Here is a 14,502-nt window from a genome sequence, read left to right on the forward strand (position 1 = left end):
ATGTTTCGTTTAAGGCTTTCTCCAGAGGACATGGAACAGCTAAATGAAGATGGAGAGCTCTGGTTGGCATATGAAGGATTGAAAAGAGCTACCAGGTGATGGAAAATAAATGACATTTTATCTTGTTTAAATTAATAATGGCAAAGCTGCAGAATAATTAGTATGTGAATGTTTTATCCAGCAGCATAGTATTTATATCTGCATATTACAATTATATACACTTGAGTCACCTTCTATGGAATTATTAAAGTATTTGCATTTATCTAGTACATTATTACATCCTCAGGATTATGTAAAGTGCTTTAAATTGTATTAATGTCCATACAGTTTACTGTAATACATTTTGTGAAATGGTTGTAAGAACTATCTTTTTTGATATATACTTGCGCTGTATTGGCAGGCTTGTAATAATTACTGACTTTTAAATGCAAGCTAGACTGAAATGAACCCAGGAAGTGAAGATTGAATTGCAAGCAGTTTTGTTGGAGAAGTAAACCTATATTTATGGAAAAATTGAATCTCAATTTTTAAGGACAGGATTATTAATCAAAAAGATGCTGTCCGGTTCTCAGTATTCTATGGAATTACATTTTGGTAAAAGCTAACCCACGTACTGGTTATTGCCTCCATGGGTATCCTTCTTGGTATGCAAAGTTATCTTGTATATATTTTATCCTCACCATCTATTATATATTAAAACATTGAGTGGGTTTAAGATTTCAATGGTGCCGAACAAGCAGGTGACATTGTAGAGATAATGTTATGTGGCTAATTGTAATTAATGGGTCACCACCTAATGTTTTGCGACAGTCCCACAGTCCTGACCTGAAATCCACCTTCCTGAAGTTAGAGAAATTATAACCTAACTGATACTTTTAGCCAGAGGCCCTTTATTGGACACACATTCTCCAGATTGTCATTTTCTGCCAGTTTGCCGCTGTTGTCCATTGCTCATGTCCTGCTCCCTGCCTCTCCTGCCCCCAATCTTCCCCTCTCCCAGCCTATTTATTGCTCACATCTCCCAATTCATTCTTGGCCTGTCAAAAACTGACATCTGCTTCTCCTGGCCCCTATTTGACTACTTCCAGTTCGACTTCTGCTTCTCCCAAGCTGATCACAGCCCCGTGGTGATCATAGTGTCTGTAACTTTGCATTAATTCCGTGCAGAGCTCTTTTCGATGATTCTCTCTTACTTTCCTGCTCCTTTACAATTCTGAGTTGAAGCTGGCGGTCTCTGCTCCCTCCTCTCCCACTGCTGATCTGAAGTTAGGCGTTGACACAGGGCAGGCTTAACCCCTCAGCCCTCAGCTGAGCCAAATTTGACAGTGGAAATGTCTGTTATTCACACCTTCCTGCTTACCTTTTCTCTCCTCTCCCTACTCACCCCCACACCTCCTCTTGCCACTCACCTTCTCTCTTCCCTTCTGCCCTGCCTCTCCCTCATTTTCATTCTTTATCCAACCCTCAGCACAACTCCTTCTCTCCAACCTCTTCTCCCCTTCCTTCCATTGTGCCTCATTTCTCCTCATCCTTTCTCCTCCCATCTGCTTCCTTCCCCTCTGCCTCATTTCTCCTCATCATCCTTTCTCCTCCCATCTGCTTCCTTCCCCTCTGCCGCCTCAGTCCAGTTTTCACCCTGCCCTCTAACCTGGCTTGACTTCGATAGTGTCCTTGCTCTGGACTATCCACAGGCAATGCCATGGGGAATCAACTAGCAAATATTTAATTCCCATTAGTTAACCAAACAATATTTCAGATTGCTGAAGGTTTCAGTAATAGGTACCATTTAGTAACTTTTCTGATAGCTTTTTATTTTCTGTTGTGTTTACAGCGAACCTTGTGCCCATTGTGACTGCAATAATTCTATTAATTGTGCACTTCTATACCACATAGAGTAATGGAAATGCATATTCAGTCTCAGAAAGACAGCTATGAAAAGGAAATCGAGGAGCTCAGTTTTAGAATTGAACAACTCTGTGAAGCGACAACACATCTCCAGCAGAAGCTCCAAGCCGAGAACAACACGAATGAGAACATCCGGCAGGAGTTGACCAGACTGGCTAACGAAAATATGGTACAATAAAATTATTAAGATCTTATAGGCTGTGAATTACAAATGTTTCTCTCCTACATATGCAAGCAAATCAAACTTAGGTTACTTGATTACCTGACAGAAATCAACTCAGATATAAAAAGATACACAGTAACTGTGGAGTAATATAACTGAACTATAAAGGTCTCCCTCAATGGTACTTGCAGGAAAAAATGGCAGTGAAAATGTTATTCCTACCAGAGATTTAATGTAACTTCATACAGGCACTGACTAAGTTTTCAATATTTCTATATTTTTGAAGCACTGTTTAGTAATGTACTAAAAGTTCAGTAACTCATTCACTATCAAACCATCTAACGTGGCTTCCCAGGTGCAGCACTAAAACAAACAGGTCAGAATGTCTCAGCAACTGTTTCTGGTGTTCTCTTGAGTTGTCTGCTCTCGGGGCAGCAGGAGAATCCACACAAACATGTGAAAATAACAGGAAAAGCCCAACTGGTTCATCAATCCTGCCTCACCCAGATGATTAACTCATCCGTCCTCCCACCCCCAATCAACCAATCTCCTGGCAAAGGGAAAAAAGAAAGAAAACTTAAGGCTATACCATTTACCGATTAGGCAGGCTACAGCCTGCCGGACTGAACAATACGATAATTTCAGAGCATGACGGGCGCCCCTTTTTATTTTTAGTTATTTTTTTCTTTTTTATTTGTTTTTATTTTAGTTTGTTTCATCATTAATTTTTTTTTTACCATATGCCTACCCACTTTTTTTTCATGTTTGTGCTTTGGGCCAGGGCTGTTCATTCTTCTGTCAATTAACACCCTCTCTGCACTGACGCTTTGTCTTTCAGCATGCCATTAACATACCATTTGCCTTTGCTCCATGACCTTCTGGTTAGTTATTCTCTGTGACCCTTTGTGCTATCAACACCTTGCCTTTTGTTATCTCTTGCCCCACTGCCGCTTTATTTGATTAAAACCTATTACATTTCTAACATTTGCCAGTTCTGATGAAAGGTCACTGACCTGAATTATTAATTTTGCTTCTCTCTCCAAAGATGCTGCCAGACCTGCTGAGTATTTCCAGCATTTTTCATTTTTATTTCTGCTTTCCAGCATCTGCAGTATTTTGCTTTTATTAAGGCCATACCAGTTGAGTGTTACCATTACTAGCTAGGGTGGGAGAAAATCAACCAGTGTCCCTCTTCAGATTGCTTAACCAACTGTCTAGAATAGCATTGGCCCCAACTGTGATGTTGCCCATGATCAATTAGCCTGGGATACTTGGGTTGTTCTCCTGGTCTCCTGTTATGACTTTGCTAGAAACCCCTGAGAAATGTGATAAATTACTTTTTGTTTCCATCAAAGTTACAGGAAACGATCAGAAGAACTTCTGTTGACCTTCCAGGTGTTATTTACTAGATTCACACACAATAGTGTCAGCTGTGGCTTAGTGGGTAAGGTTCTAGCCTGGGCTGAATTGCTTGTTTCTATGCCATATATCCAATGAAGAATGAACATTTGGATGAGGTATCAGAGAATTTCCAATGGAACTATATTTTGATATCAGAGGAGAAAATAATGGTTGAAAAATGAGACAGCTAGGTCTCGATATGACCCCCGACCTTGCACAATGGGCAGGAGAGGGTTAAAGAATTCAATACAGGGAACGTGCCCACAACAGTTTTACAGCCACAGATAGAGGGAATTCCAAGTGTCCCGCCATTAATGCTCAACTGTCTTTCTCATTGATGCTATTTGAGCTTTGGGTCATTAATGTCAGAGAGCTGCAGCAGGTTCAGTGTTGTTGATGGTATCGAATTTTGCTTCATTGGAGTAAACCATTTTTGTGTACAATCAGGTCATTCCAGAATTCAAACTCCAAATCTTAGAGCTGCAAAAACAGAAACAAGACATTGAGAGCCACCTAAAGGGACAGGTTGTGGATATGAAAGGTGACTATGTATGCTGTGTTGCATTTATCTAAAGCATACAAATTATGAAGTGTGATTTGTTGATTTTCATAGCTCAATAAAGCTTTTGCAGTTGTCGGAATCTAAAAGAAAATCCAGCTTCACGCATATTGCATGTTTCCTTGCAAACATTGATAAATGATTTTAACAGTCTCTATATCTCTATACATTGTATTGAATAAGCTACCAGCTAACTTTACTCATCAGTGATATTGTGAAAGTGATGCACATTATATGAGAAAACCTGTGCACTGATAAAATAACTGCAATTTACAGAAAAAATGGAAGAAGTTACTGATCAGTTGCAAGGCAATCTTGAAGAAGAAGGATTCCAAAGAAGGTGTGAAAACTCTAATATTAGTATATTCCCTCAGTGCCTAACTTAGTTTATGATCAGTTTTACTGCACCAATTAGTGCAGATTTTCTCTAACATAAGTACAAGAGAAGTGCCAAAGTTATGCATCAGTGCTGAGTGCAGGAAGGCAAAGATCTGGATGTGCATACTGAAATGCATGAACAAGTATTAATTACCAGCCTCCAACCATTTAGCTATTGATGCCAAGCTTCCAATTTCTGATAATTACCTGAATTATAATGCATGTTTGCTGTTGCACCAACTATGCAGTACGATGAGGGAATTAAATCAAAATTCTACTGCTCAGTGCTGTATATGATCAAGATTGTGTGATGTTATATCATTTTAACACTTAGATGGATCACAGAATATCATTCTAAAAACATAGTAATGAGCAGTGCAAATCGTAACTAAACTGATCGATATTATTTCTGCAGCCTTAGTCCTAAATATTTTTGATTTGCTGTCTTGTTTTTATTTTGCATCTTAACGTGATCACCTTTCCAGTCATTAGCAGTCAGCCATCTTTAAGTCGAACGGTCAGGCAGCACATTTAATTAATTTCTTTGAATTCCATTTTGAATACACTGAGCAATTTGAAATTTCGAAGATGAGAATAGATTTATGTAGCTTACCATTTGCTCAAGTATGATCGAATGTTTATTCAGTAATGTGAACTCCAGAAATGCTACTTACTTTGCTCCTTTTGAGCTAATAACTTGCCTTTGCTAAAGAAAACACCTAACATTACCCAAACTATATTTTTTGCTGTATTTTCTAAATGTCATAATTTGAAAAAGTAAATATATCCAAGGCTGCCCATTTTATTAGAGCTTGAATTCTTGTTTTCTCCATGCGCAATAATCTGTGAAATCCACTCAATAAAGCATTAGTTTTTTCTGTAGCTGAGCAAGATAATTACATTAAGTGTTTTAAGCAAGTTCATGTAAATCTACTATAAAATCTGGTATACAAGTTGCTTTCATGCATGTGCCCCACATATAAGGAATGACATGTAAGCCAGTGCAATTTATAGATTTCTTTTATTCCTCCGAGATTAATTATAAAATTGTGATTTATAGACTATAGCCATTGCTGTTGGTTTGTAAAAGGCAATGCCGAGAATAAAACCTTAGAGATTCAAAATTATTTTTAACTTGATTATCTTGATTAACCAAAAAAAAACTTCCCTTATTTACAATTAGTTTATGACTGAACAAAGTCCCAAAAACAAAAAGTTACTATTCCTGTTTTCTAATAATAATTCAGAAAAGCTTCCAGAATTTAAACCGAAACACTTAATATCCAAATTCTCCAATGCATCTTTTTAAATAAAAAAGTCAGTACTGTTAATTGACAACGGTACGGTAACTGGTTTTGCATTGAAATGTTCTCAATTTGTTAACAATATATAGATTGTTAGAGACCCAGAAAGATAACTGTGCAAAAGAAAATGTGGAATTACTTGCTAAAATCAAAAAACTTCAAAATGAGAATTACCAACTGCTGAATCGGACCCAAACTGATAGTGCAGCCAATAACAGAATACAACGAGAAGCATCTCAATTAACAATGGAAAACTGGGTGAGTGCTGGAATATTGCCATCCCTAAAGTATTACAATTGTTTTAATATAGTTGATGCAAATCATCTGTTAAAATCTAAAGTGGACTGAATATTGTTAAAATGCAATTTTAAGACTGAACTAGAATGCCTGAGTTTTGATACTGGCCTTTTGGGGCATTCAAAGGCGATTACCCACAATGACAATGTTCAATACCTCCATCAACAACATAGAACATGTATGATTAAGCTCCAGTGATGGAGAATTGAATTTACAGCTTGTCGATATAGTTCTTGAGTTTGATCAGTGTTAACTGATGTTTGAATGTGAAATGTCTGTTAAGGATAACCTGACGACACAAAGATTGGCCGTGTGGTAGGTAGCGAGGGGGATAGCTGTAGGCTGCAGGAAGATATTGATAGTCTGGTCAGATGGGCAGAAAACTGGCAAATGGAATTCAATCTGGAGAAGTGTGAGGTGATGCATTTGGGGAGGTCAAACAAGGCAAAGGAATGCACTATTAATGGGAAAATACTGAGAAGTGTAGAGGAAGTGAGGGACCTTGGACTCAATGTCCAGAGATCCCTGAAGTAGCAGGACAGGTCAATAAGATGGTTAAGAAGGCATATGGAATCCTTTCCTTTATTAACTGAGGTAAAGAATATAAGAGCGGGGAGGTTATGCTGGAACTGTATAACTCATTGGTTAGGCCACAACTTGAGTACTGTGTGCAGTTCTGGTCACCTTATGACAGAAACGATGGAATTGCACTAGAGAGGGTACAGAGATGATTTATGATGATGTTGCCAGGATTGGAAAAATGCAGCTATGAGGAAAGATTGGATAGGCTGGGGTTATTCTCATTGGAACAGAGAAGGGTGAGGGGAGATCTGATTGAAATGTACAAACTTTTGAGGGGCCTGGATAGAGTGGAGGTGAAGGGTCTATTCACCTTAGAAGACAGGCCAGTGACGAGGGGGCATAGATTTAAAGCGATTGGTAGAAAAATTAGAGGGGAGATAAGGGTGGTGAGGGTCTGGAACTCACTGCCTGAAAAGATAGTTGAGGCAGAAACCCTCAACTCATTTCAAAAGGAGTCTGGATATGCACCTCAAGTGCCGTAATCTGCAGGGCTACGGACCAAATGCTGGCAGGCGGAATTAGAATAGGTGGATCGTTTTTCGGCTGGCACTGGCATGATGGGCCAAGTGGCCTCTTTCTGTGCCTTAAACATTCTATCATTCTATACTTTTACTTGGCTGGCCTACTTGGTAAAACACTCCACTGGATATGAGGTAATTACAAAGAGCAGCCAAAAGTCATTTCTCTCCAACTCCTTGAAAATACACCTTTGGTTGACACAAAAGTAGCAATATGAGGTTTGTAACCCTTACAGGCCATTTAGTGCTGGTTTAAAAAAAAGAATAGTTTTGCTTTCATTTCAGTTTTATACTTGATTTGGAGGTTTTTATTTCTTTTATTTACAGAACTCTGTATACGCTTTTAATAAAGCTAGCAGTGGTAGTGAACTGAAAGGTAATTCTGTTTCTCTTTTGTTCTGAAGGATCTTGAGGAACAACTTGACCAGAAAGAGAAGCAAATCAGGAAGTTGCAAGATCAGATTAAGTCCTTAACCAAAACATTTGAGAAAGGTATGTAACTGGAACTTTACCCATAATTAATGTTTTTCGGCTGCAAGGGTTGATGTAGAGCAGAGACAGCAGTATGTTAAACTCAAGTTCTAACACTAGTTAAGGAGCAGTCATTTAATTAAAAAAAAAACTTGTCTCTGATATTTAATGTAACATATTACATTTTTTTAAATGATCTGAAAAGAGTAGCACAGATTTGCTGGCTATACTTGAGATTCTGAAGATTTGAAAGGTTTTGAAAGCAGAAAGAATCTGATTAATGTTTATAATTCTGAGCAGATAATCAAACCAATGGGAAACTGAGTCAAGTTGTGAAGAAGGAGTACCTTGGAATGCTGGAATGTAAATCTGAAGATGAAGAAAAGCTCATCAAAAATCTAGTTTTGGGTAAAGTTGTTTTATGAGACCATTTCTGTGCTTTGTGAAAGACGTATGAATCGAAGAATTGGTAGAAAAGAAGATCAAGATCAACCAAGTTCGCCTTCTACCATCTTCCTAGTCACATGATGCAATGCTAATGGTCGGACCATTCCTAGATTTTTCACCCCATGTGAAGCACTTCATATTTCTACATTGATTTCATTTGCCACCCGTCTGTGTAATTCTCAAGTCAATTCAAATCCGCTGTAGCTTATCCAGTTCAGCCTATCTGGTCTCCAGTTGTCCTGAGAGTCTGTTAGGAGCAATCAGCATGCAGTTGTTTTCATGAATGTAGAACAATTACAATTTGTCATATTAAAAGAAACTACTTGTGTATATTATCTGTAGAACAATACTATGTGTGTTACATAGTATGATGTGCCCATTCTTGTATAACACTCCCCATTTACAATGTGCAGCCCTTAAGGGGATCTCTGCTAGTGTATCAGAAACAATACTTTGGTAACAACTGATTGCTGGACTTAGATTAATCACTATGGGGGTGGGTGGGTATTGGTCTCTGATGAGCCTGTTTTTTGCATGAAATGAACGTGGAGGGGGAACCAGTTTCTCCCTCGCCTGATTTTCCTGGAAGTTCACCAGCTGCTAATTTGGCAGCCAGTGACTTCCGAGTGCCTGGGCGCCCCCAGGTGTTAACCGGTGGCCTGACGCCTGTTTCAGGACCCCGATACCAAATTGGGCAAATATTGGGTGGAACGTGTGTCGCACATACCCTGCTCAGTTTTTCCAGTCATTCTGCAGCCAAATAATAGGTCCCTTCTGCGGTTTCACTTATGTTGTGAAGTACTGCGGGCGGTGCTTCTCTTCCTCCACTTCATCATCTCTAGCTTCCCAGGGCTGACTTCCTGGCCGGTTAGGTGTCCAAGCCAGAAAATTTTGGGCAGCCCCAGACTGGTCCACTGCGTAGACATGCTTGATTTGTGGCTGCAGCTCGTTGCTGTTGTCACGATGAGACCTGAGCCCCAATTTGGAGTGAACCCCAAGCCTCCATATGCAGGCACGTGTTTTCACCATATTGCCAATTTCACTCCAGTTCCTGGCAGTTAATGCAATTTTTCTCCTATAGTTCATGTCACATAGCCATTTAATTGCAGTAGTTTATTTTCTAAAGTAATCAATTGTGGGGTTGGCTATAAAAATAATTAAATTAGTACTGTACTTGTGTTTAGGACTCTTAACTATTGTTATGTATATGGTTATGTTTTACTTTTAGACCTTAAACCTAGAGGTGTGGTCGTAAATATGATTCCAGGACTGCCAGCACACATCTTATTCATGTGTGTGCGCTATGCTGATGATATTAATGATGCTGAAATGCTGAAATCCCTGATGAATGCCCTGCTTGGTGGTGTCAAAAAGGTCACTAAGGTATGAAAACCTCCAGAAATGCAGATGTGTTCAATAAAACATTTATTACTTCTTTTTAATTAACTTTATAATATGAGCTGTTTCATGTGAAGTGTCTTGTATTTTTACAAATGATATAAATTTTTAGCATTTATAAATATTTGATACAGAAAGTAGTTGCAATTCAAAAGAAGGTTGTAACACACTTTAGTTAATATCAGAAATTTTGATACAGCTATAGTGTCTTATGGATATCGCCAGTACACCTAAACTATGTTACATTTTGCTGTTTTTTAGATGAAAAATAACTTTTTGATAGCCAGGAGAAAATTCTATAATTGTTAATATTCATTCTTCCAAATCTTTCCTTGTTTAACAGAATCACAATGAAGATTTTGAAATGCTCTCATTCTGGCTTTCAAACAGTGTCCACTTTCTCAATTGCTTAAAACAGTACAGCGGAGAGGAGGTAAGAACATGTCTCGTCCAGGAATACTGGATTTGCTCTTCAAATCTCCAAATTTTGTTAGAAAACACTTTTGTTTTCTATTTATATTTAAAATTTTAAACTACAATAAGTGCTAATTTAGAATGAAATGTTACTAAAATCATTCATAGTTTTGTAATTCATGTATTAACATATTGGGCTCACTTTTGCGATACCTATTGCGCCTTTCTGTTGGCCATGACTCTATAATCTTAATTTTTTAATATTCATTCTGGAGAAAAGGGTGTCTCTGGCACAGCCAGCATTTTATTGATCATCCCTAGTTACCCTTGAGAACGTGATGGTAGGCCACCATCTTGTAACTGCTACAGTCCTTGCAGCAAAGGTATCAATGCTGTTGGGTAGGGAGTTCCAGGATTTTAAACTAGTAGGAGTGAAGAAACAGTCAATAAATATCCAGGTCAAAGTGGGTTGCACCTGGACGAGAATTTGAGGTGATGGTGTTCCCATGCATATATTGCCCTTGACCTTCTAGAGATCACAGGTTTGGGAAGTGCTGTTGAAGGAGCCTTGGAGATCTGCTTCAGGACCTCCTGTAGATAGTGCACACAGTACACCTAGATGTTTCAGCTTGTCCAGTTGAGATGCTGGTTAATGGTGACCTCCCCAGGATGTTCATGGTGGAGATTTGGTGATGGTAATACCACTGAATGTCAAGGCGACATTAGTTAGGCTCTCTCTTGTGGAGATGGTCATTTCCTGGCACTTTGTGAATGTTATTGTCAGTTATCAGTACAAGCTTTGTTGAATGAGAGCATGGACTGCTTTGTTATTTGAGGAATTACAAATGAAGCGGAACACTCTGCAAACAACAACAACTTGTACTTGTATAGTGCCTTTAACATAATGAAACCTCCCAAGGTGCTTCACAGGAGCATTTTGAAGCAAAATTTGACACCGAGCCACATAGGACGATATTAGGGCAGCTGGCCAAAAGCTTGGTCAAAGAGGAGTTTTAAGAAGCATCTTAAAGGAACAAGAAGAGTTGGAGAGAATTCCAGAGCTTAGGGCCTAGGCAACAGAAGGCATGACCACTAATGCTGAAGGAATTAAAATTGGGGTTGCTCAAGAGGCCAGAATTAGAGGAGCACAAACACTTTGGAGGGTTGAGGGGCTGGAGGCAATGACAGAGATAGGGAGGGGCAAGATCATGGAGATAGTTGAAAACAAGGATGAAAATTTTAAAATTGAAGCATTGCTTGACTGGGAGCCAATATAGGTCAGCGAGCACAAGGGTGACCCCTGATTTTAATTGCTTCATCATTGGTAAGAGTAAGAACAGGGGCAGAGAGTTTTGGATGACCTCAAATTTATGGAGGGTAGAATGTGAGAGACTAGCAAGGAGTGCATTAAAATGGTCAAGTCTAGAGGTAACAAAGACATGGATGAGGGTTTCAGCAGCAGATGAGTGAGGCAGGGAGGAAGTCAGGCGATATTACAAAGGTGAAACAGGCAGTCTTAGCGATGGCACAGACATGTTGGAAGCTCATCTCGGGGTCAAATATGACACCATGATTACGACTCATCTGGTTCAGCCTCAGACAGTTGTAAGGCAGAGGGATGGAGTTGGTGGCTAGGGAACGCAGTTTGTAGTGGAGACCAAAGACAATGGCATCAGTCTTCCCAATATTTAATTGGAGGAAATTTCTGCTCATCCAGCACAAACATCAGTGAACCTCCTCCCTTCTGACCTCATGATACAGAGAAGGTCATTGATGAAGTAACCTAAGATAATTGGGCCTAGGATGCTACTCTGAGAAACTCATGCAGCAATGTCTTGTGGCTGAGATGAGTGGTGTCTAACTACCATCTTCCTTTGTGCGAGCTATGACTTCAGCCGTTAGAGAGTTTTCTGCCTGATCACAATTGATTGACTTCACACTCAGTTAAATACTGCCTTGATGTCAGTGGCAGTCGCTCTCACCTCACTTCTGGAGTTCAGCTCTTGATTCCATTGGCGACGGTGGGGCGACCCTGTGTTGACCCTTTATTGGATCCCTGGTCGAATTTAATGGTGGGCAGGTAATTAACTGCCCATCCCAATTAAAGGACAAGATCATGCCTTGAGCTGCTGGCCTTGTCTCGCTATTTTATGGCCACCAACCCCCCTCCACTGGCCTCACTGTCTGTGTTAGTCCATTGGCAGATGGGCAATGAGTCTTTTTCAATTCTCAAACAATAAATATGTGCAAGACTACTGTACTATTACTATTATTGGTATATTTTTAACATATTTATTGTTTCTAATGAAGGAGTTTATGAAGCACAACACTCCGCAGCAAAATAAACAGTGTCTGAGAAACTTTGACCTGTCTGAGTACAGGCAGATTCTGAGTGACTTGGCTATTCACATCTACCAACAGCTCATTCAAGTGATGGAAGATGATCTTCAGCCAATGATAGGTAAAGATGATCTATATATCATCTATATTCTCTTCAGAACTATCAATTCTTGCACATCAGGTGGGAGCTTCGTGTCCCTTCAGAAGAGTTTGTGCCATCACATTCAAAATACACCCCAAATGTTCTTCAAGAAATCCAAGAGAGAATAGTAAACTTAGATGAAAGCCAACTTGTGTTTTGGGGTCTTATGCTCAGGACAAGTGCTACATTTGAAAGAGGATATGGTTCTAGTTATATTTTGTGATGCCTGTATATGATAAGAGTGCATATGGTGGGGTAAGAGAGGGATAGCAATTGAAAACAGACTGGTGTGTCCCTATTAGAATTGGTGCAAACAAGAGACACCACTAACCCTGATGTGCATGGCTGAATTGCCTGTTTGTGTATGGACTTTTTTGTACTGTCAATGATTATATATTAGTCAGCGCAAAGGCAGTCTGTTACTGAAACTACTAGTTCATAATTATTATTACTCCATTTTAGTACCAGGAATGCTGGAACATGAAAGTCTTCAAGGCATTTCGAGCATGAAGCCAACTGGACTTCGGAAACGATCTTCAAGCTATCGAGAAGAAATGGACCAGTATACCATATCTTCCATTTTGCAGCAGCTGAGCTATTACTTTACCACAATGTGCCAGCATGGCATGGACAATGAGCTCATTAAACAGTCAGTTAAACAGCTCTTTTTCCTGATTGGAGCAATCACCCTTAATAATCTCTTCCTGCGTAAGGACATGTGCTCGTGCAGAAAAGGAATGCAAATAAGGTAAAATCGGAAATGCAGTAGGCATTTTGCTTCAATACTTCCTCACAAAGAGTGAGTTGCATTAAATCTGAGAGAGATGTAGCCCCATGTGAGATAATGGGCCCAATTTTAACTCTATGCAAGTGAATGGTCTTTGAGTAAGTTAAAATCGTGCCCGATGTCTCTTTTACTTTGAAAACTGAACAGAGGACTTGAAAGAAAGGAAGGATCTTGCATTTAAATAGCACTTTTCACAACCTCAGGACATTCCAAAGTGCTTTGTAACCAATCAAATACTTTTGAATTGCAGTAAGTTTTGTAACATAGGGGAATAGGGCAGCCAATTTGCGCACAACAAGGTCTCAGAAACAGCCATGAGATTAATGACGTTATTATCTGTTTGTGATGTTGGTTGAGGGGTAAGTCTTAGTCAGAACACCAGAAGAGCTCCCCTGCTTTTTGGCTCATGCTATGGGATCTTTTAGATCTACCTTAGAGAGCAGACGTGGTCTCGGTTTAATGTCTCATCTGAAAGACTGCACCTCTGACAATGTAGCACTCCCTCAATATTGCCTCAGATTGTTTGTCTAAATTATTTACTCAAGTCTCCAGTTTGAATACACAACCTTTTGAGGCAAAAGTGAGAGTGCTGCCACTAAGCCAAAGCTGATGCCGTAATTAAAAAAAAAAATACATTCCTTGGTGCGTTTGTTATGTTGAACTGTGCTGGCCTATTCAGGATTACATACTCGCAGTGAACCTTATGTGAGATTTAATGGAGACTGCAGGGTTGCAAAAAACCACTGAATGACATCTATTACACCGCTTTTCAAGAAATTAGGTAGAGAGAAAACCGGGAACTACAGGTCAGTTAGCCTCACATCAGTCATTGGGAAGATGCTGGAAACTATTATTAAAGAAGTCTTAACATTGCACTTGGAAAAGCATAGTATGATTAGAACAAGTCAGCATGGTTTTACTAAGGAGAGATCCTGATTGACAAATTTATTCGGGTTTTTTGAGGATGTAACTAGTAGGGTAGATAAAAGGGAACCAGTAGATGTAGTATATCTGGATTTCTAAAAATACATTCGATGAAGTGCCACATAAAATATTAATACACAAGATAAGGGTTCATGGTGTTGGGGGTAATATATTAGCGTGGATAAAGGATTGGTTAACAGACAGGAAGCAGAGAGTGGGCGTAAATGGGGCATTTTCAAGTTGGCAGGCAGTGAATAGTGGGGTGCCGCAAGGATCAGTGCTGGGGCCTCAGCTATTTACAATCTATATTAATGGCTTGAATGAAGAATCAGAGTAATATATTTAAGTTTGCTGATGATACAAAACTCGGTGGAATGTTAAGCTGTGGGGAGGACGTAGAGAGGCTGCAAAGAGATATAGACAGGTTAAGTAAGTGGGCAACAAGATGGCAAATGGAGTATAATGTAGGGAA

At 39.4% G+C, this 14,502-nt stretch overlaps 1 protein-coding gene across 3 annotated transcripts in view; it reads left to right on the forward strand.

Annotated features, from left to right (window-relative positions):
• Positions 1–14,502, forward strand: part of myo5c (myosin VC) — a 92,948-nt gene that overhangs the window by 74,688 nt on the left and 3,758 nt on the right. For 2 of the 3 annotated variants that reach the window (XM_068017987.1, XM_068017986.1), the window contains 11 exons: positions 15–95; positions 1,894–2,074; positions 3,917–4,010; positions 4,305–4,368; positions 5,800–5,968; positions 7,512–7,599; positions 7,879–7,986; positions 9,254–9,408; positions 9,767–9,856; positions 12,148–12,298; positions 12,782–13,067. In XM_068017987.1, the coding sequence (XP_067874088.1) occupies positions 15–95; positions 1,894–2,074; positions 3,917–4,010; positions 4,305–4,368; positions 5,800–5,968; positions 7,512–7,599; positions 7,879–7,986; positions 9,254–9,408; positions 9,767–9,856; positions 12,148–12,298; positions 12,782–13,067 (1,467 nt within the window). The remainder of the gene's footprint in view (positions 1–14; positions 96–1,893; positions 2,075–3,916; positions 4,011–4,304; positions 4,369–5,799; positions 5,969–7,511; positions 7,600–7,878; positions 7,987–9,253; positions 9,409–9,766; positions 9,857–12,147; positions 12,299–12,781; positions 13,068–14,502) is intronic. The other variant, XM_068017988.1, reaches the window with a different exon arrangement.

Source organism: Heterodontus francisci, chromosome 38 (genome assembly GCF_036365525.1).
Source record: "Heterodontus francisci isolate sHetFra1 chromosome 38, sHetFra1.hap1, whole genome shotgun sequence".
NCBI classification, from domain to species: Eukaryota; Metazoa; Chordata; class Chondrichthyes; order Heterodontiformes; family Heterodontidae; genus Heterodontus; species Heterodontus francisci.